General features: G+C 39.5%; 2 protein-coding genes across 2 annotated transcripts; both read left to right on the top strand.

The window, feature by feature from the left end:
* Window positions 1–2,741: 2,741 nt before the first annotated feature.
* LOC140952471 (uncharacterized) lies at window positions 2,742–16,707 on the top strand. The gene is made up of 4 exons (XM_073401897.1): window positions 2,742–2,838; window positions 12,160–15,663; window positions 16,189–16,329; window positions 16,703–16,707. The coding sequence occupies exons 2-4, from the start codon at window positions 12,177–12,179 to the stop codon at window positions 16,705–16,707; spliced, it is 3,633 nt and encodes a 1,210-aa protein (XP_073257998.1). The 5' UTR covers window positions 2,742–2,838; window positions 12,160–12,176.
* Window positions 16,708–17,100: 393 nt separating this feature from the next.
* Window positions 17,101–20,202, top strand: LOC140952473 (uncharacterized). Its single transcript, XM_073401898.1, has 2 exons — window positions 17,101–19,668; window positions 20,186–20,202. The coding sequence occupies exons 1-2, from the start codon at window positions 17,379–17,381 to the stop codon at window positions 20,200–20,202; spliced, it is 2,307 nt and encodes a 768-aa protein (XP_073257999.1). The 5' UTR covers window positions 17,101–17,378.
* The last annotated feature ends 3,223 nt before the right edge of the window (window positions 20,203–23,425 follow it).

Consider the following 23,425-nt stretch of genomic DNA (forward strand, 5'->3'; position numbering starts at 1 on the left):
AATCAACATCTTGTCAATAACATTCTACATGAGATGTTTCAATCAGCTTATCGAAGGGGACATAGCACTGAAACAGCTCTCACTGGTATTCACAAAACTTACTCGCAATCGACGACAATAGTTGCGTCATACTCGTGTTACTGGATCTTTCCGCTGCTTTCGACACAGTAGATCATGACATACTACTTGGTAGACTTGAACATCATTTCGGAATCACCGGAAAGGCCTTATCTTGGTTAACGTCCTACTTTACAGACCGCACCCAATTTGTCAAAGTGGCAAATGAGTACTCCACCAGTCGAAAGCTTCTCTGCGGTTTCCCCCAAGGTTCGGTTCTTAGTCCCATATTACACTCTATGTACACCGCACCCCTCGAAGACATAATAAGACAACATGGCTTAAACTTTCACCTCTATCCTCACGACAAGCAGTTATACCTTTCCTTTAACCCAAAGGCTACTGGAGAACCGATGCACTCACTGTCTCTTGTTCAGTCATGCATCAGCGATATTACCAACTGGATGACATCGAACAAGTTGATGCTGAACAGTGACAAGACTGAACTCCTTGTGTTCAACGCTTGCCATCGTCCTCGTCCTCCACTGGAGTCTATTACAGTTGGCCGTGACGTGATACATGCTTCACATGCCGCAAAGAACATAGAGCTCTGGTTCGATGAATTTCTATCAATGGACAGACAAACAAGTGAAAGCAGTCTGCAAATCGGCCTTCTTCCATCTGCGCAATATCGCCAAAATTAGGAAATAAATATCGTTTACTCACTGCAAGATTTTGATCAATACATTTATTACGTCAAAACTAGACTACTGTAACTCTCTTATCTGGGCTTCGACAGGATCATATTAACAAACTTCAGCTTGTGCAAAATTCTGCCGCACGTCTTTTGACTGGTATTACGAAACATGAACATATTTCACCCATCTTAAGGTCTCTTCATTGGTTGCCTATTCCGGAAATAATTGATTTTAAACTTTTACTTCTTACATTTAAATCACTTAATGATGTAGCACCGCCTTATATGGAAGAACTGTTAGTTCGTTATAGACCAAAAAGAACTCTGCGTTCTGCAGATAAAGGACTCCCAGTACAAACTAAATACAACCAGTTAAAACCTATGGTTACAGAGCTTTTCCACGCACAGCTCCTATGATATGGAATTTCATGCCAGTCAGTATACACACATGTTGTTAGCTGGGCGCTTTCAAATCAAAAATCAAAACATTTCTTTTTAAGCGTGCTTTTCAGCTGTAATTTTATCTTATCTATTATTATTTAATATTTCATTATTTTTATTTGTTTATTTATCTATTTATTTTTTAACAAATAAGTCATTGTAATATTTTATTAGGTTTATTACCATTAGTACTGATTGTAAAGCGCTTTAGAAGAGAAAGGCGCTATATAAATGTATATTATTACTATTATTATTGTAAGTAATCATCTCGTTACTTCGAAAAAGTGCTTGTCAATCATTTACGAAAATGGGCTCTTCTAAGCGACAGTGAGATAAACTTATTGAAAGCGGTAACGTACAAGGACTTTTGCAAAAGGCTTGGCACATGTTTTTAATCACCACTACATTTAGATGAATAATTTTAATTAGGACCTTTTTATTGATGTGTTCACTCCATGTTAACGATCCATGCCCCTATGCTATGGCTTAAACCTAAACTGAATTTGCTCATGGAGTTAGTCCTTTTATTCATCAAGTGTTGACTACAGGGTCATTGCTATCAAGAACTTACTATCCTCCTTCTTTGTACTCTAGGACAAACATATGACGAGCTTCTACGTGACAAAAGTTGGCGGTTTTTTTTTAATTGCGTCTCATCTTCACCCTGTTTATACACGCGCATATACTTCCCCACCTCCCTCCCACCCGGGGACTCTAATTTGAAAATCATGACGGGGATGCTCGTCGCAGGTTTTGGTTTAACTTAGGGCATTCAGGACCATATTTTTACCTATAAAGGTATTGAATTCTGTCTCCTTTAGGAGCCAAGCCAAGATTGGTCTCCTTGAGAGGTTTAATTTTTGTTTTCCGACGAGGATATGTAGCCTGCGAACAGCAGACGTATTTCTGGTCGTCCCCGTCTGCTGTTCGTAGGCTAGACGAGCATACGCTTCCTTTAATTTTTTTAAGGGTTTCCCTCCGTCTAGGGCTCCGTACGCCGAGGTATACTCCCTATGATGGCCTATACTGGGAGGCTCCGCCTGAAAGGGGTTTTTTTTTTTCAGGCTTCAGGTAGATGACCGGGTAGAGATTTCATTAGTGGAAGTATTTAAAAGGGTAGGGAAATCTGTAATTTGTTTCTGTAAAAGGGCCCAAAAGGGCTAACAGATAAATTTTATGGCTTTATTAAGTAGAGAAAACGTTCTATGTTTGTGTTTAATTCCTAGTTGAAAGACATGTAAAGGATGCAAAGTTCTAAAGGAGGTATGTGAAAAGGGTACCATTCGTCAATAAAAGGTATACGAAAGGGGTACCTTTTTCGTGAAAAAATGGTATATAAAAGGGTAAGGGGTTGGACCTCGGGGTGCAGCAACCCCCGTTCTAGACTTGCTCACAAGTCGAGCTTTTTCGACCAGAAAATCATGCGAACGACTTTGAGAAAGTCTACCCCCCTTCCCCTAAGAGGATCTGTATTTTCAACAAATAGCGTGACTGTCTAAAATAGCGTGACCGTCTGTATTATATTGCTCACGTGATCACAATTTCCATCAGATCACTTTCATTTTCTGCAGTTCCGCTTTTTCATCGTACCGTACTATCTCGCGTTTTATTAAATCGAATTTCCTTGGATTCTTTTGGGCAAGGTGAGTAATTTTGCGTTGGATATTCAGCTTAACATAGCTTCAAATTAATCCAGGCAAATTCTTTTGTGATAGTTTGGCACAATAGGACGTTTTGTATGTGCTGGCCGTTAAATAGATCTACTCGGTTAAAGTACGTCTGAAGCTAGCGTTTTAACATATCGTCGTGTTTGGTCCGACGTTTAATGGCCTCGGCATACGTAATTTTCGCCACTGTCTTGAGTCCCGTTTGATGCGTGGTGTAGAATTTGAGGTGAACAAAAGAGTTCATTTGTAATGAATTTCTTCTTCGTCGAAACTGTTATAATGTTCACCACACAACATTTGCCGTGAATACACCTCCTTACACTGTCCTCACTGCGAGATTATTGAAAACTGGATTATCATGACCGCTTATGGTCGCTCTTTTGCTAACAATACGTGCGTAAAGGGGTTGTTAACATCCCATAGCCTGAATAATACGTCGATCGCAGTGGGTCAATCGTTGTCCACGATCAATACGGAACATTTTTCATGTTTGGAAGACTGCCAAATCATCATTCAGTTTGCAATTTTTTGTGTGCTGTGATGACTGGGTAATCATTCATAAATTTCATCCCTGTCAGTCCTAAACGTGGCTAAGGTACAAATTCCGCCAAAGAGAACGGCCAAAGAGAGAGAGGTTTCATTTTAATTGTTATCACTTCTGCTAGATAAACAAGCCTTCGAACGCGGACATTTATTTCCAGTCGGAATCTCACGTGAGCTTCCCACCCAGAGTCGCGTTCTTTAGGGCTTCGTCACGCGTTCAGAACGTCTGCGTGGGTGCGGGTACACCATTAAAAGGTCCACAAGTACAACTTAAAAACGACGGGTAATCTCACCATAACTTAGGGTCTGGAAGGGTTCTTTTGGGATTCGGGAACTGACCGAAATACGGTGCGGGATTCGGGAAAAACGCAAAATATCTTGACGGGAAACGGGATTTGACTTCTACCAGGGAAGCGGGATTCACCAGAATTTGGGCAGAGGATGCGGGATTTTCTGTCCTGTCTGTCGGGAATTCAGGAAGTCGTAAGTTCTAGCGGCAAATGCGAAGTCAAACAGGTGACCGTTCACCAGTGTCTTCTAGTATGAAAGCAAACTATAGAATGACGGTAGGTAATGATTGCTTACTGTCAAATTCAGAAAACCGTGAACACCTGAAAAATTTCAGGAATGTTGATTGTGTACTGGCCAATTGCAATAAAGTTCAGGATACGCAAGCAAACCTCAAAACCACAAACTAGTTACCGTTGCTGTTTGCGGTTTAGTTATCTCGCGCCTTATTGGCTAATTTCCCGCAACACAATAACATTTCATAAATATTTCTGGTGTTCACGGTTTTGTGAGTTTCACAGTAATTGGAACTGTCAAGTAATCATGATCAACAGACGAGCAGACAGAAGACCCACTGTTTTAACTGGATGCCAGAAAAGTACAAATGACTTAGTGCTTATGCTGAAGCTCTTTACATTTATTGTGTCTTGAAGAAATAATTTGATCGGTTTAACTTTAGATATAGCGGGGGGAGAGCAAAGAGTGAGCAGAAAAAACATTCGAGGAGGTTCGGGGCTGGGAGAGAGGGGGAAGAAATCCTCCTCCTCCTTTCTCTGTCCCTCCTCATTTTTTCCTCCTTTTCCCCTCCGCTTTGTCAAACTGAGGTACGAAAAGCTATTTCTTTCTTGCAATGGCCGTAAAACACTCGTAAATTCAAAATATCAATTGAAAAGGGCCAATCTACACCTTGTATTTGTTGGTTTTCAAAGCAATTATTCTTTTTTCAACGTATGTAATTTGGAGACAAAAACGCGATTCAGGAAAGAGATTAAAAAAATGGGGATGTGGGATTTTCGTGACAAAGGAGTGGGCGCTCTTCCAGACCCCGATGACTCGGTCTAGGATTGAAAGAGATAAATGTACTTTTTTAACTGACATTCTTTTCGCGCACTCTTTTCCTGTCTATGGGACGGTGGTGCTACTCGTGACAACCCCACCCTACCGTGCTCTACTCCCTAGCCGGTTTTTTTGGGCGGGTGGCAAGGGGGGAGGGAGCTCTGGAGTCAACAATGCTTGCATATCATTTCCAAACAAACAGGATTTACCTCCCTCCTGCTTTTTATCCTTCTTTTATTCTAGTAATATTTACCTCTAGAATATATGTTACCCTCAACTTGCCAATTAATTCAAGCGCTAGTCGAAACGGCCTTGAACACAAAAAAATATTATTGTACTGCATTGATTCAAATAGACTTTCAGTTTTCACCGGTTGGTTTTAAAAATGGAGCAGGAGATACTGACGTTGAATGATAACATACTTATCAGTTCATGATCTAATTGACGCCTCCACTTATATAAACGCCTGTTGTCCACCACCCCCCCCCCCTACCCCCACGCTTCTAGGTTTGTATTGGACGCCTCTCACTAATGGACACCACTTGTCTAATAGACGCTATCTCATGACAATAACTCCAGAATACTAGGAAAAGTGCTTAATTAACATGCTTAATTAACATGCGTTTGCACATAGAGTACCGAAGTGTGACGTCATAGAAAATGAAATTTGTGAAATTATGGGATTTGTTAAGATATTCCGAAAGAACAACGTCCAAGACGCCTACTCGCCAAAAATTTGGGGCAGATTGTCTCTGAGATATTAACCCAGTTATGCTCCGATGACTCCATACAAATCCTTCTAAATCTTACCTGGTTCCTAATCTTATGAACCAAGCCAAATTTAGAAGGATTTGTATGGAGTCGTCACAGCATGACTGGGCTAATATCTCAGAGACAATTTGCCCCGAATTGCTAATTTTTGGCTAGTAGGTGTCTTGGACGTTGTTCTTTCAGAATATCTTAACAAATCCCATAATTTCACAAATTTCATTTTTATGACGTCATCACTTCGGTACTCTATTTTATTTAATAATTTGCGCCGGTGAAACACGCGCTTTTTGATATTATTGATGTACTCAATACGTCAGCAACTTTCTCTCGGACGGAAAACTTGGGATGATGGGACAGAGTCTCTCCCTTTCGTTTTCCTCCTTCCCATCAACCCTCGCTCTCCCTTCAGTCACGTATGCTCTCCAAATAGAGACGACTGGGGATGAGTCATCCCCCTGTCTATCTCCCACCCCTCCCTACCCTTTAAACTTATTTAACAAATCTTTTAAGCACGTCATGAACAAGGCACCGGAAAAGCATGTGTATTTGGCCTGCCGTCTCTTATTTAACGGAGTTTATAATTAGCTACTAGCTTTTCATAATCTTTTGCGATTCCTGTGTTCATCACAGGTCTCTGGTTCACATTTCAATATGAACAAGAATCGCCGAAAGGCGATTTTTAACTGGGCTGCCAAGGGGCTATTTTTTCTGAGGGGAGGGGGCGGCTATACACACTCAGGCTACCATAAAACCTTGTCGGCAACCATTGCATGCGACAGAACCTCATGTGAGACTGAAACATAAACTCATTCAGAACATTGTACCCTTTTGAAAGACTATCGTAACCAAAAAAAAAGGGTACCATTTTTAAGTGGGGGCTGTATAATAACTTTTAAATTCCGCCATTATGAATAAAAATAGACAAGTTAGCCATTAATTCTAAGCAGGAAACAATTTGCATTATTTCCACGTACCCCTCCGCTAATCCCTCTGTGCCCCAAAATATAGCGTGATAGTATAACGTGAACTAATTTGACGTAACTGGAAATTCCAAAAATTGTTGTCCTTCTACGAGTATAATGAGCTGACTTACACTAGACAGAAATATTGTATTGTATGAAAACCAGAAGTATACTAAAACAGACAGTTAACTGCCCATTGATCCCGCCTAATCCAGGGGCCTCACTGACTGCACGGAGACTTTACTGCGCTTTTCACAAACATGCGAACTGTAAAGTTCAAAAGCCACCTTCACAATTGTGTTTATCGCTGCCGTCAATCATAATTACGATCACAAGCAACGAACCTTGAAACAGAGAAACACACAAAACGGATCGAAATCCACAAATCACAAACCATGACCTTTTGAACCAGTGAAGTAAAGTTTTGTTTCCTAAGAGGTCCGTTAAGATGATTGACAGCAGCAAAAAACGCAATCGTCGGTTGGCTTCTGAACTTCAGAATTCGCATGTTTGTGAAAAGTGCGATCCTAATTTGCGGTACACAGTCTACAAGAAAACGCACTATTTTTTCCACAAGAAGAAAAATATTCAGTTTTAAGATTTTCCTCATGGTATTTTTCTCTAACTTAAAGGAATAAAATCCTTTGCATTTTGAGACCTAAAAAAGTTTAAAGATTACTCGCTCGCATGTTGCGTTCACCAGCACGCACTTCAAAACATAGGCACGTTAAACGTGCATGAGCTATTTTGAATGCTTCAGTGTAACTTTAATGCTTCGGTGTAACCTTACCAAGAGTGATGAATCTACCTCTTTCATCCTAAATGTAGATTGGGTGTTTGTGCGAAATTGTGTATTGCGGCACATTAATGAAAACTCGAAACATTCAGCTGAGTCGATCCTCAAACTATATATTCACTTTCCTCTGTCTTTCCCTGTTACATCTGGTGCAAGTTAAACAAATCGTTAAAGTGAAATAAATTTCTACTCACCAAACGTTGATTAGAAGGAAAACTCTAAGGTTTCCTCGGAGTTTCCAGGGGCACTCAACGAGAATATAGTCCAAAACCACTAAAACATAGCATTGTTAAACGTATTTTGGTATTTAAACGGTAGATATAGGCATATTTTTATCCCCTAAAAAGTTTTCATCTGTTCGGATTTCCTAGCTGAAAGTTTAGTGATCCGAAAATTATAGGGATCAAAACTTACCGCTTCGAAAATTTCAGCCAGAAAAAAGGCTCCCGAAAATTCTAGGTGACCTTTTTAGGGTAAAAATCGGTTAAAAATAGGCAATTATACCACATTTTAGATGTTCGAAAATCCTAGGGGAAACAGGCAAGCAAGAAATTTTACAACAAATGTTCCGAAAATTCTAGATCTCAAATCGTCTTCCGAACAGATATTTTTCCGAAAATTGTCGTTGGGTGCCCCTGAGTTTCTTAGGCCTTAATGTGACTCATCGAATACTGAATAGTTACGAAATACCAGGATTTGTATCATTGTGATAGATGGTTGCATCATCATAATTCACGAGGTTTTCACGTGCGATTCTACTCAATGAAACAGTCGTTAACTCCGACAACTTATTTCTTCATGTTTTAAAAGCTATTACTTCTCAAAAGACAAGAGCCTTTTTTAAGGCATTGATTACAAAACGAAACAGGTCTTCATACGTCCAAGTTACTATTTATCATTGTGAAAAGCCAATCTGCATGAGATGTACAGTCACACAGCTGGCACGTGAAAGTGTTGGACTTTGCCCCCTTTCGTCGTTCGTACGTGAGGGAATTCGAGTTATCACACAGTAAACTAGTAAACAGAATTATAAAAATAACTCACGCACACAATTTTCACGTGAAGATGTTGGTCTTTACAATTCGTACGTTAAAGAAAGGCAAATTCTTTACGACAAAATTTTCTCAAACGATTTTAAGAAATCACCTCGGCTTCATTATAACTTCTGCAATTAAATTATGTTTCATGGAACGTCAAGGTTGATAACCTAACATTTATTAACATTTGTGAAACAGTCTTTAACTCCGACAACTTATTTCGTCATGTTTTAAAAGCCATTGCTTCTTAAAAGACAAGAGCCTTTTTTAGGGCATTGGTTACTAAACGAAACAGGTCTTCATACGTCCAAGTTACTATTATTATTGTGAAAAGCCAATCTGCATGAGATGTACAGTCACACAGCTGACACGTGAAAGTGATGGACTTTGCCCCCTTTCGTGGTTCGTACGTGAAGGAATTCGAGTTATCACACAGTAATCTAGTAAACAGAATTATAAAAATAACTCATGCACACAATTTGTATGTGAAGATGTTGGTCTTTGGCGCTTTCACAATTCGTACGTAAAAAAGAGGCAAATTGTTTTACTACAAAATTTTCTCAAACGATTTTAAGAAATCACCACAACATCTGCAATTAAATTATGTTTCATGCAACGTCAAGGTTGATAGCCTAACATTTATTAACTTCCAAGAAAATCATCAAACTGCCGAAATATATTTCTACTTATATCATGTTACTGCACTCAATTTTATTCCCTAACGCTACTGTTTCTACTTAAGTTACGCATCTTTACTAAATAGAACGAAAAAGGTCGGTTGAACTTTGTACGCGAGAGAATAATATTTTTAAAGCTTGTTTACAGGATTAACAATACCCGATACAGCTTTCAAAAAAATAAGCTGCCTTTTAAACTTCTAAAACCACATTTTATAGGGCGCATACTTTCGAATTAAAGTCTATATCTAAATATCAATTATTGCTTTATTGTCAGTAGAGATTTGAAAATATATGATCTTTTATACTCTACCCAGTTGTAGCAGGTGAAACAGAACTCATACTGACGTGCGTTGTACCGATAGCCGAATTAGGTCAGAAATGCCTCGAAGCCTCGAAGCCTCAAATATGAACCCTTAAACAGCTGCATCACTGTTCACAGCGTTTGAATCATGAAGATATTTAATGTAATGCTTCCAAACACCTGTACCCGTAATAAAAGACGAAAAAATTGTGAAGGATCAAGATGGCGGTCTCAAAGTGCCCTTGTTCGACCTTTACCAATGCCATGTTTAAATAGATGCCAAGATCTCATTGGTTCCTAAGCATCAACTCAAAGTACCTTCAACCTTATTAGCTCTTGCAACAAACATCCCAACATACAAAGCCACAAAGATACATACGCTCACACCACTGACATATGAGCTATTTTTTCAAAATAGCTCAAACAATGTAAATAGATGAAACGATCGATAACATATTTTTTACCTGATACCGATGCGAGTTAAAAATTCGCTCCAGTTCTGTTTGTCTCACCCATTCAAGACGAACTTTTCTTCATGGAAGATAACTATGCCGCTTTATAACTCGTCCGAAGTTTTTGTGCCAGCTAAACAATATGGAGACACTATTCACAGTGACTCCTTGGATGTTAAAAAGACTGAACGTGACGCACTATTATGCCTTTGTTTACTTCTGATCACATCTTTAAGCGAAGTCTCTTTTTTCAAGCGATTCATCTCAATGCACAATAATTGATCCTTATATTAGTTAAAACCCTATGGTTCATTTATGTTAATGCTGTTTTTGCCCCTCACATTGACTGTGTTCGTTCGTATTCAAAACACCTTTACGAAAATAAAGGTCGTATAAGTCATGTGTGTTATGTTTCGAGATAAATGGATTATACGCTTTTTTAAGTTTCCATTTTGCGGTGACTTCAGTTAACATCTTCATAAAATGGTAAAAGAAATATCAAGAAACATCACGAGAGCTGAAAACTTTCAAAGGCATGTTTCTGCTTGCTGAATGGGCGAAAACACAGAATTGTGATCACAAGATCATGTACAAATTTAATGATAAAAGCTTAGCAAGATACAAATACAAACAAAAGCAAACCTCGACGTGGGCTACACTTGTATGCTCTACTCAGTCACCAAACCTTGTCAGTAATAGCTCCTATTTTCCTCAAGTCGCTCTCTGTGAAGCTCCCGGATGGGATGTCCCGGTGAAGCTTTAAACTTGTGTGCGAAATTCTCAGAGTCCCTATTTTTGTCCGTGTCTTCTTTATCCTCAGTATCCGAAATTTAGACCTCCAAAGTGGCGTGTGTTGCATTAAATAGAAGGAAACATTTAAGGAAAAGCACTCCCTCTAACATGGCAAAGTTGTCACGTCCCTCGCTCATGGACGTGCGTAGTGCCAACTAAGTTGTTCGCTTCACTGACTACGAAGGCTTACAATCAAGTCTTCAGCCATAGTGTCGTCAACTGGTGAAATACCTTGCTCATAAATTGTGCTTCTTAATTGCTCATGTACTACATCGATCGATAATTCTCTCTTTGAGTTCACGAAGCGGCCACGGCGTTCCAAACCTGACGCTCACAGTCATCTTTTAGTGTGAACCTACCGTGAACAGCGTGTCGGTTTGAATGCAACGCGAGCATTTCTCTGAGTTTCCCAGCGCCAACATCATCTAACTGACTTAAGGTGACTCGACCCAGTTTTTTTGGGGGGGTACCATCCTACTTTGAAGCTCTCTGGTATCCCCACCTTTACTTTTATCGTAAGTCTAACACATAGAATGGATAACATATAGATCAATCTACAATATAACATAAAATTTTTGGCGATCGGAGTAAATGTCACGTGGTTATAATGCCACGCCCCTTTGAAGTCTGAGTCGAAAATCTGCTGTTGCCGGCATTTTTTCGTGAAAATCTCTCGGCTACACATAGTGCGCATTAGTGCCTTACGCTGAACAGAGTTTCACTAAAATCGCAAAGACCCAATTCGAGAAATTCAGCGGTTTCCAAATTTAGGTCATAATTTATGCGAAAATGATAAGCAAACTTTACACGGATTATATCTAATAAACTATGAGATTCATATCTTTATTTTGGGCATCGTTATAACAGATGGGTCCTTGCAAGTCAGCAAAACGCTTTAGGGCCTTGTAAATGCGCGCGATTTCGAGCAAAGCAAACATGTAGAAATTATAGTTTTCGCTCTATGTTGACGTTTGTCAGCTTTAAGAGTCCTTCTCACGAAAAAAGCATTTTCTTAAAAATTCGTAGTTTTTTTTCCTTCAAATTTTTTCAGGGCCACAATTTATTAACTAACTACCCGGACTCTGAATTTCATGGTGATTGAAAAACTGTGACATTATCTTCTATAAGCCCAAACTTGAGTAAACATCGAAGATTTTGAGCGTTTTGGCTGAGTTTGTGCTTTGGGAGTTGTCTATTGTTTCTAGTCTGTCATTATACAGCATTCTTGTGCAGCACGCTTGCAATGACCGCGCTTGGCTGACTTCCGAATGCTAGAATGACTATAGAGTGACTCCCATGATCGAATCGGTTCGAACAACGCAAATAGCCTTCTTCAGGTTCGCAACGCTTTGTGGGTTTTTCAGGGGGAGCGCAGACGAGGTACAAAAAGTATCCGTGCAAGGCTCCGTGCAAGAGAAACTCATATGAAACCATTTGTGAGAACATCGTTTCTCGGTACCAGACCCTCGTGTCTTCCCTCCCCCGGGAGGCCGTTTTTCGCCGCAGACGACCGAAAGCCCATTTTATGACTGGGCGCACAGGCAGCCCAGTAATAAGCAAACAACCTATTTTTTATCTGACTAAAAGTAAGTTAAAAACAAATTAAATATCTTTCACAGAATTGAAAGTTGGTCAGATGGAATACTCGCAAGAGCAACTTAACTACTTCAGACTCTGCTACATAGCATTTGATTTGGTTCCGGCAGGACTGCGGCAGATTTTCAAAAACGAATGGGATTTCCTCTATAAAGCAACGTCGATTGGAGAATGGAAAGACACGGCACAAAATGGTCTTGATTTCTTCAACAATGAATCTAAAGCAAGTCACAAGAAAAACGCCCGGTGTCTGGCAACAATCCACAATGGTAACACGGCAAAGTGGGACTGCACCTGTTTGTTTTTTGCCATCCTGTACTCAGACACTGTTGGCAGCACTTTAAGTCCAACTGTCCTTAAATTGGTCGATGATGTTCGTCAGGTGCGAAACGCGATCGCTCATATCACCGAGGCTAGGTTGACAGATGCCGACTTCCAAACTTTTGTAGACAGAGTGTTGAAGGATTTTACCTCCCTTGGTCTTTCTATAACTGAGATTCAAGAAATAAAGAACCAGACGACCTTTCCAACAAACGAAGTGGAAAAAATTAAGAAGCAAGTTCGTGATCTCCAAGCCGAGTTAGATCAGACAAAAAGCACTCTTCAAAGTACAGAAGCTGCCCTTGTTTCTACAAAAGAAGAAAACAAATCTCTTACACAGGAAATAAGTTCGAAACTTCAGTCATTTTGCATTCTCGCATCGCGCCCACCACATGTTATCATTAGGCGCTCGTATGATATTGAAAGAATCATTAACAAAATGGAGGAACTTTACAAGAGTTCCAGCGGAGCAGTCAGTACAGTGTATTTGTCAGGAAATCCAGGATGTGGCAAGAGCCAACTTGCTCGGGAAATTGGACAACAGCTCTTTTATGAACAAAACAATGATCTTTTCTTTGCTGCGACACTGAACACAGAAAACATTGAGACACTTGTTGACTCTTACCTCACCCTTGGAAGACACCTAGGGATAACAGAATACGCGTTGACAAGCTTAGAATCTTTAAAAAATGTGAAACCTATTGAAGCAATTAAACAGCTCCATCGCTTGATTATGCCGAAGACCAGCAAGTTTGCCAAATGGTTGATAATAGCAGACAATGTGATTGACTTACGCTTAGTCCGCGAGTTGCTTCCTCAAACTGGCAGTAAAGAATGGGGCCATGGGCAAGTGCTGATTACCACCCAAGATAGTGGTACAATTCCTCAAAACGCTCCTCACACGTATCATCAATCGTTTAGCAAAGGAATGGGGCGCGACGAGGCAGTGGAATTGCTGGAATCAGTATCGCAAATTTCAGAGCCAGGACAAGAAGAAAATGTCGCTGATCTTCTCGATTTTCAGCCGCTGGCTTTAGCGGCTGCTGCTTATTACGTGCAAACTGTTGTGACAGGTGGGTCTTCAAAATATGACTGGAAAGCATATCTTCAAGACATATCAACATACAGCCAGCGAAAAACGACCGAAACTGTCCTTGCTAATGAGAGTTCAGCCTACGCTAAAACAACAATGGCCGCAGTAGAAATGGCTATCCAGAGAGCTGTTGAAACAGACGAGGTTCTTCGTCATACATTCTCTTTTCTGTCGGTCTGCGCTAACGACGACCTACCACTCGAAACTGTTTTAAAGTTCGTCAAAGCCCAAGTAAAAGACCAGCCAGAGGTTTTAATGAAAGCAAAGATTGTAAAGTCCTCTTTAATTCTTGTTCATTCCGAAGAAGGTGGTGAACGAACTTATTTACGTTTACACAAAATTGTTCATGAAGTTTTGAAAAGAGGCGAGATACCTTACCTGAAATCATTTGTGAGTGACCACACCATGGCAGAAGCGGTAAAGATTTTCAAGGTTGAACTTGACGAAAATGAAGGAAATTATGCGTTTTGTAAAAAATTGAGGTCCCACTGTGAATCTTTACTTAAGCAGATGACGTCAGAGTTTAGTTTGGATCAAACCACTTTTTTAGAAAGGTTTGCGCCCTTCCTAGATTTGAATACAATTATTGATTGGCTACGTACTCTCGCGTGGGTCTGTCAAAAAAACTCCTATTTCTACTTTGCGAAAATTGTGGCCAACTTAGCTCACAATCTATTGGGCAACTTAGACGACACTTCAACGGGTGCAGTAACTCTTAAATGGAAGGTTTTGAACGTGAGTGGAGTGGTATACAACAACCTGAAAGAATACAATCAAGCCAAAGAACTTCACGAAAAAGCACTGATGATTTCCAAAAAGATTTTTGGTGAAGATCATGTCAATGTAACAACAAGTTATAACAACTTGGCATTAGTGTACTACAGCCAGAAAGAATACAATCAAGCCAAAGAACTTCACGAAAAAGCAATGACGATTCGCAAAAATGTTTTTGGCGAAGATCATGCCAATGTAGCAACAAGTTATAACAACCTGGCATTAGTGTACTCCAACCAGAAAGAATACAATCAAGCCAAAGAACTTCACGAAAAAGCGCTGATGATTCGCAAAACGATTTTTGGGGAAGATCATGCCGATGTCGCAGGAAGTTATCACAACTTGGCAGTATTGTACGACGACCTGAAAGAATACAATCAAGCCAAAGAACTTCACGAAAAAGCCCTGATGATTCGCAAAAAGATTTTTGGTGAAGATCATGCCGATGTAGCTAGTAGTTATAAAAACTTGGCATTAGTGTACTACAACCTGAAAGAATACAATCAAGCCAAAGAACTTCACGAAAAAGCACTGATAATTCGCAAAAAGATTTTTGGTGAAGATCATGCCGATGTAACAAGTAGTTATAACAACTTGGCATCAGTGTACAAACGCCTGGGAGAATACAATCAAGCCAAAGAACTTTACGAAAAAGCACTGATAATTCGCAAAAAGATTTTTGGTGAAGATCATGCCGATGTAGCAAGTAGTTATAACAACTTGGCATCAGTGTACTACAACCTGAAAGAATACAATCAAGCCAAAGAACTTTACGAAAAAGCAATGACGATTCGCAAAAAGATTTTTGGTGAAGATCATGCCGATGTAGCAGAAGGTTATGACAACTTGGCATTAGTGTACAAACGCCTGGGAGAATACAATCAAGCCAAAGAACTTCACGAAAAAGCACTGATAATTCGCAAAAAGATTTCTGGTGAAGATCATGCCGATGTCGCAACAAGTTACCACAACTTGGCAGTATTGTACGACAACCTGAAAGAATACAATCAAGCCAAAGAACTTAACGAAAAAGCGCTGATGATTCGCAAAAAGATATTTGGTGAAGATCATGCCGATGTAGCAAGTAGTTATAACAACTTGGCATCAGTGTACAAACGCCTGGGAGAATACAATCAAGCCAAAGAACTTCACGAAAAGACACTGAAAATTCGAAAAAAGATTTCTGGTGAAGATCATGCCGATGTAGCAAGTAGTTGTAATAACTTGGCATCAGTGTACTACAACATGAAAGAATACAATCAAGCCAAAGAACTTTACGAAAAAGCAGTGACGATTCGCAAAAAGATTTTTGGTGAAGATCATGCCGATGTAGCAGAAGGTTATGACAACTTGGCATTAGTGTACAAACGCCTGGGAGAATACAATCAAGCCAAAGAACTTCACGAAAAAGCACTGATAATTCGCAAAAAGATTTCTGGTGAAGATCATGCCGATGTCGCAACAAGTTATCACAACTTGGCAGTACTGTACGACAACCTGAAAGAATACAATCAAGCCAAAGAACTTAACGAAAAAGCGCTGATGATTCGCAAAAAGATATTTGGTGAAGATCATGCCGATGTAGCAAGTAGTTATAACAACTTGGCTTTAGTGTACTACAACCTCAAAGAATACAATCAAGCCAAAGAACTTCACGAAAAAGTAATGACGATTCGCAAAAAGATTTTTGGTAAAGATCATACCGATGTAGCAAGTAGTTATAACAACTTGGCATTAGTGTACAAACGCCTGGGAGAATACAATCAAGCCAAAGAACTTCACGAAAAAGCACTGATAATTCGCAAAAAGATTTCTGGTGAAGATCATGCCGATGTAGCAAGTAGTTATAACAACTTGGCATCAGTGTACTACAACCTGAAAGAATACAATCAAGCCAAAGAACTTTACGAAAAAGCAATGACGATTCGCAAAAAGATTTTTGGTGAAGATCATGCCGATGTAGCAGGAGGTTATGACAACTTGGCATCAGTGTACAAACGCCTGGGTGAATACCATCAAGCCAAAGAACTTCACGAAAAAGCACTGATAATTCGCAAAAAGATTTCTGGTGAAGATCATGCCGATGTAGCAAGTAGTTATAACAACTTGGCATCAGTGTATTACAACCTGAAAGAATACAATCAAGCCAAAAAACTTTACGAAAAAGCACTGACGATTCGCAAAAAGATTTCTGGTGAAGATCATGCCGATGTAGCAGAAGGTTATGACAACTTGGCATTAGTGTACAATCGCCTGGGAAAATACAATCAAGCCAAAGACCTTCACGAAAAAGCACTGATAATTCGCAAAAAGATTTCTGGTGAAGATCATGCCGATGTCGCAACAAGTTATCACAACTTGGCAGTATTGTACGACAGCCTGAACGAATACAATCAAGCCAAAGAACTTCACGAAAAAGCGCTGATGATTCGCAAAAAGATATTTGGTGAAGATCATGCCGATGTAGCAAGTAGTTATAACAACTTGGCATTAGTGTACTACAACCTAAAAGAATACAATCAAGCCAAAGAACTTCACGAAAAAGCGTTGATGATTCGCAAAAAGATTTTTGGTGAAGATCATGCCGATGTAGCAAGTAGTTATAACAACTTGGCATCAGTGTACAAACGCCTGGGAGAATACAATCAAGCCAAAGAACTTCACGAAAAAGCACTGATAATTCGCAAAAAGATTTGTGGTGAAGATCATGCCGATGTAGCAAGTAGTTATAACAACTTGGCATCAGTGTACTACAACATGAAAGAATACAATCAAGCAAAAGAACTTTACGAAAAAGCACTGACGATTCGCAAAAAGATTTTTGGTGAAGATCATGCCGATGTAGCAGGAGGTTATGACAACTTGGCATCAGTGTACAAACGCCTGGGAGAATACAATCAAGCCAAAGAACTTCACGAAAAAGCACTGATAATTCGCAAAAAGATTTGTGGTGAAGATCATGCCGATGTAGCAAGTAGTTATAACAACTTGGCATCAGTGTACTACAACCTGAAAGAATACAATCAAGCAAAAGAACTTTACGAAAAAGCACTGATGATTTCCAAAAAGAGTTTTGGTGAAGATCATGCCGATGTAGCAGAAGGTTATGAGAACTTGGCATTAGTGTACAAACGCCTGGGAAAATACAATCAAGCCAAAGAACTTCACGAAAAAGCACTGATAATTCGCAAAAAGATTTCTGGTGAAGATCATGCCGATGTCGCAACAAGTTATCACAACTTGGCAGTATTGTACGACAACCTGAAAGAATACAATCAAGCCAAAGAACTTCACGAAAAAGCGCTGATGATTCGCAAAAAGATATTTGGTGAAGATCATGCCGATGTAGCAAGTAGTTATAACAACTTGGCATTAGTGTACTACAACCTGAAAGAATACAATCAAGCCAAAGAACTTCACGAAAAAGTAATGACGATTCGCAAAAAGATTTTTGGTGAAGATCATGCCGATGTAGCAAGTAGTTATAACAACTTGGCATCAGTGTACAAACGCCTGGGAGAATACAATCAAGCCAAAGAACTTCACGAAAAAGCACTGATAATTCGCAAAAAGATTTCTGGTGAAGAGCATGCCGATGTAGCGAGTAGTTATAACAACTTGGCATCAGTGTACTACAACATGAAAGAATACAATCAAGCCAAAGAACTTCACGAAAAAGCAATGACGATTCGCAAAAAGATTTTTGGTGAAGATCATGCCGATGTAGCAGGAGGTTATGACAACTTGGCATCAGTGTGCAAACGCCTGGGAGAATACAATCAAGCCAAAGAACTTCACGAAAAAGCACTGATAATTCGCAAAAAGATTTTTGGTGAAGATCATGCCGATGTAGCAAGTAGTTATAACAACTTGGCATCAGTGTACTACAACCTGAAAGAATACAATCAAGCCAAAGAACTTTACGAAAAAGCACTGATGATTTTCAAAAAGAGTTTTGGTGAAGATCATGCCGATGTAGCAACAAGTTATAACAACTTGGCATTAGTGTACGATTGCCTGGGGGAATACAATCAAGCCAAAGAACTTTACGAAAAAGCAGTGATGATTCGCAAAAAGAGTTTTGGCGAAGATCATGCCAATGTAGCAGGAGGGTATGACAACTTGGCATCAGTGTACAAACGCCTGGGAGAATACAATCAAGCCAAAGAACTTCACGAAAAAGCACTGATAATTCGCAAAAAGATTTCTGGTGAAGATCATGCCGATGTAGCAAGTAGTTATAACAACTTGGCATCAGTGTACTACAACCTGAAAGAATACAATCAAGCCAAAGAACTTTACGAAAAAGCAGTGATGATTCGCAAAAAGATTTTTGGTGAAGATCATGCCAATGTAGCAACAAGTTATCACAACTTGGCAGTATTGTACGACAACCTGAAAGAATACAATCAAGCCAAAGAACTTTACGAAAAAGCAGTGACGATTCGCAAAAAGATTTTTGGTGAAGATCATGCCGATGTAGCAGGAGGTTATGACAACTTGGCATCAGTGTACAAACGCCTGGGAGAATACAATCAAGCCAAAGAACTTTACGAAAAGGCACTGATAATTCGCAAAAAGATTTTTGGTGAAGATCATGCCGATGTAGCAAGTAGTTATAACAACTTGGCATCAGTGTACTACAACCTGGAAGAATACAATCAAGCCAAAGAACTTTACAAAAAAGCACTGATGATTTCCAAAAAGAGTTTTGGTGAAGATCATGCCAATATAGCAACAAGTTATAACAACTTGGCATTAGTGTACGATTGCCTGGGAGAATACCACCAAGCCAAAGAACTTTACGAAAAAGCAGTGATGATTCGCAAAAAGAGTTTTGGCGAAGATCATGCCAATGTAGCAGGAGGGTATGACAACTTGGCATCAGTGTACAAACGCCTGGGAGAATACAATCAAGCCAAAGAACTTTACGAAAAAGCACTGATAATTCGCAAAAAGATTTCTGGTGAAGATCAAGCCAATGTAGCAAGTAGTTATCACAACTTGGCATCAGTGTACTACAACCTGAAAGAATACAATCAAGCCAAAGAGCTTTACGAAAAAGCAGTGATGATTCGCAAAAAGATTTTTGGTGAAGATCATGCTAATGTCGCAGCAAGTTATAACAACTTGGCATTAGTGTACTACAACTTGAAAGAATACAATCAAGCCAAAGAACTTGACGAAAAAGCGCTGATGATTCGCAAAACGATTTTTGGGGAAGATCATGCCGATGTCGCAACAAGTTATCACAACCTTGCAGTATTGTACTACAACCTGAAAGAATACAATCAAGCCAAAGAGCTTTACGAAAAAGCGGTGATGATTCGCAAAAAGATTTTTGGTGAAGATCATGCCGATGTAGCAACAAGTTATAACAACCTGGCATCAGCGTACATCTGCCTGGGACAATATAATCAAGCCAAGGAACTTTACGAAAAAGCACTGACGATTAGGAAACAAATTTTCGGTGAAGATCATAAGTATGTAGAAACTATTCGTAGTGAGTTAGCATTAGTAAACAAACACCTTGTAAGCAGTCGAGCTGAGGATCGGCACGAGAAAGCATGTTGTTTGATCCTATAAATTGTCTTAATTGGCAATACTAGTCTGCGTAACGGTCACCTCTGTCTCCTTTTAGCTAAATATGGTGATTCCCCTTCTTCCCCCACCCTCCCCCTTGTTCCATTTTTTTGTTCCTTCTTATGCTCTCTGCCCTCCCTCCTTGGTGTGCTTTTCCCATTGATCTAAAAGGAAACGGAAACGACTGGTGCACTAAAGAGTTGGAGGATCCTCAATAAGTTATTCGGGATCCGGGATTTGGATGATTCTTAATAGTAATTTCCGTCCGTTTCTTTTAGCTGATTGGGGAAAGTAGACCAGACGCGCGAGCGCAGGGAGCCTAAGACTGCTCCTTCTTATTCTCCCTGCGCTCGCGCGTCTTGTTCAGTTTGCTTTTCCCACTCAGCTAAAGGAAACGAGAGAGAGAGAGAGAGAGAGAGAGAGAGAGAGAGAGAGAGAGAGAGAGAGAGAGAGAGAGAGAAAGAGAGAGAGAGAGAGAGAGAGAGAGAGATGCGGAATGTAATAGTACTAGCCCCCTATAGACGGAATACGAAGAAATGTTGTTGAGGACATCAGGTATCCTAACCTGACGGAAAAAGAAGGTTGGTGTACGTCATGAAAGATATTGTTCATCATGGATAATGTGTGTAAAGGGTTTTGTTTATCGTTTTATTTATGTACGCGTGCGTGAAAAGATGGCAGGTAAAGTAAATCGCCATCCAGATTCTGTATTTGATGGACTTCGGAACAGGTATTTCATATTTGACTTTGAGAAGATATTGGAAGAGAATAAATGAGGTGATGTTGAGAAACGCACGGAAAGCGGCAAATAAAGAACAGCATTGGTTCACGCCCGGAACCTTGCTACTATAAATGTCTTGTACAAATTTATGTGAGGCATTAACCTTTATTGTGGAGTACAAAGACAGTTCCACACTACCTGGTTATGGAAAATCGCCATAAAAATCTAAAGGAACGGGGTCTAGAAATGGCCATTCGGATTTTTGGGTTTATCAGGAAATTTACCCATATTACAATGTGAATCAATAGTCAACACTCGCGCTCCCTCCCCCCCCAGAGCTCGAGGGGCACTTTCTTATTTGGCCTTTTCAGGAGCCCATCAAATGGCTCCTGGCCTTGTAGGTGCCGCTGTTGGCTGGGGGCGTAGCCTGAATTCTCAGACGGTCTAGCCTGCTCATTCGCAGCTACTTTATATAAGCTCCCTTTCTACGTCGGTTTTAAAATGAAAAAAATAAAAACACTTCTCCTGTAATGTTACAACAAAATATACAATTAGGAGTCAAAGGCAAGGTATAGACCGGTATAATTGCATTATACATTGTTCGAATGAAGGGCAGCTAGCTCCCACTGAGCTTTGAATAAGACAGACGATCGCGTTTGCATGGACCATTTACAACTGCAATATATTTAATTCCGGAACTTTTTCTAATGCTAAACTTCAGGGCCCAGCAACTTAGACCTTTTGTTAGAACAATTGGTAATTTTCTTAATTGATTGTTACGAGATAAAAGAAAAACAAAGAACAGGAAACATATTATTTTTTATGTCTTTTCCTTCTGAACCAAAATTGGTAGAAGCTTAGAACTCGTCTGCCATAGATCTGTATTGTCTTATTAACTCAACAACTATGTCAGCATTCAGGTCTAAACTGGAAGGTGTTGACTGGTCTTCAGTCTATTCCAATAATTCTGTAAATGAATCTTATGAGACATTCTCTAGTCTTCTTACTTCGGCACACAGTATGTCATTTCCTCTTCAACCCGCATGTTCTAAACCTCACCGCTCTTCAAGACCCTGGTTCTCAAAAGGTCTCTTTACTTCTTGTAAAAGGAAAAAATTCTCTTTACAAACAGTTCCAGTTAAACCCAACTGCACTCAACAAGTTGAGATACAACAAATACCGTAATAAATACAATTTTCTCATCAAACTTACCAGGAAAAAATTATTTCGTGACAAACCGCTCTCTGTCAGTTCAGATTTAAGAAAGACATGGTCAGTCATAAAACAGATTATCTCCAAAAAGGAACCTGAGCAACGTTTCAATAACATGAAAGATAGTTCTGGTTCATACTCAAATCCTTCTCAGATAGCTACAAAGTTTAATAATTTCCTTGCTAATGTTGGTCCTTCTTTGGCAAATAAAATCTCTCCCACTCAAACTACGTATAGAGAGTTTCTGATTGGTTATTACGCAAAGTGTTTCTATCTTAACCCAACTTCTCCCACTGAGGTTGCTAATATAGTCCATTCTCTAAAAAATAGTAAATGTGAGGGTTTTGATGGCCTCTGTATTTCCCCTATAAAAGATACTATTGATTTAATAGCTGCCCCTTTGACCCATATCTGTAATCTGTCATTTTCTCAAGGTGTTTTTCCAGATAAGCTCAAAACAGCCAAGATCTTTCCCATCTTCAAATGTGATGACTCTTCCTTGTTCTCTAACTACAGGCCTATTTCTATTCTCCCCTGTCTTTCCAAGGTCTTTGAAAAACTCTTTTACTTCAGATTGTCTGGGTTTCTTGAAAAATTTGACATTCTTAGTCACCATCAATATGGCTTCAGGCCACATCATTCTACAACTATGGCTATCCTCGAATTTGTAAACAATATATATGAAGGCTTTGAAAGTAATGAATACACTATTGGAATTTTCTTAGACCTCAAGAAGGCATTTGATACTGTAAATCATCAGATACTTATTGACAAATTAAACTTTTATGGTATCCGTGGTATTCCTCTAGCTTGGCTCACCAGCTATTTAGACAACCGACAACAGTATGTTATGGTCAATGGTCATGTTTCTTCTAATAATACTGTTCTGTGTGGGGTCCCTCAAGGTTCTGTTCTTAGCCCTTTATTATTCCTCTTATACATTAATGATCTTTTTCTTTCTTCAAAGTATCTTTCATTTATTCTCTTTGCTGATGACACCAATATTTTTCTTCGTCATAAAGACTTGGCTACTTTAACTAGAATGGTTAATCAAGAGCTTTCTCATGTCTCCTTCTGGTTTAACGCAAACAAGCTTACTGTTCATCCTAATAAATCCAAATTCATCATCTTCCATCCACGACGTAAACAGATCTATCCTTCAGAATTAAACATCTTAATAAATAACACCCCTATAGCGCGGGTACAGGAACATAAATTTCTTGGAATAATTATTCACAAAAACCTTTCATGGAAACCACACATCACTTCCATCTGCGATAAAGTCGCTAAGGTTATAGGAATTTTGTCTAAATCGAGACGATACTTACCTTCGGTCACTCTAAAAACCTTATATAATTCCCTCTTTCTACCTTATATCAACTATTGTAACCTCATCTGGGCATCTTCATATGCCTCCTACCTTGAACCCCTCTATCTACTCCAAAAGAAAGCCATTCGAATCATCACCTTTTCTCCTCCACGAACTCGTTCTAAGCCTCTTTTCTCGAAGCTTAATATTCTTTCTCTCCATTCACTTTATAAATTTCATGTTTCTTGTTTTGTATTCTCACACTTTAATCGCCTT

The sequence above is a fragment of the Porites lutea genome, chromosome 11 (genome assembly GCF_958299795.1).
Source record: "Porites lutea chromosome 11, jaPorLute2.1, whole genome shotgun sequence".
Classification (NCBI taxonomy): domain Eukaryota; kingdom Metazoa; phylum Cnidaria; class Anthozoa; order Scleractinia; family Poritidae; genus Porites; species Porites lutea.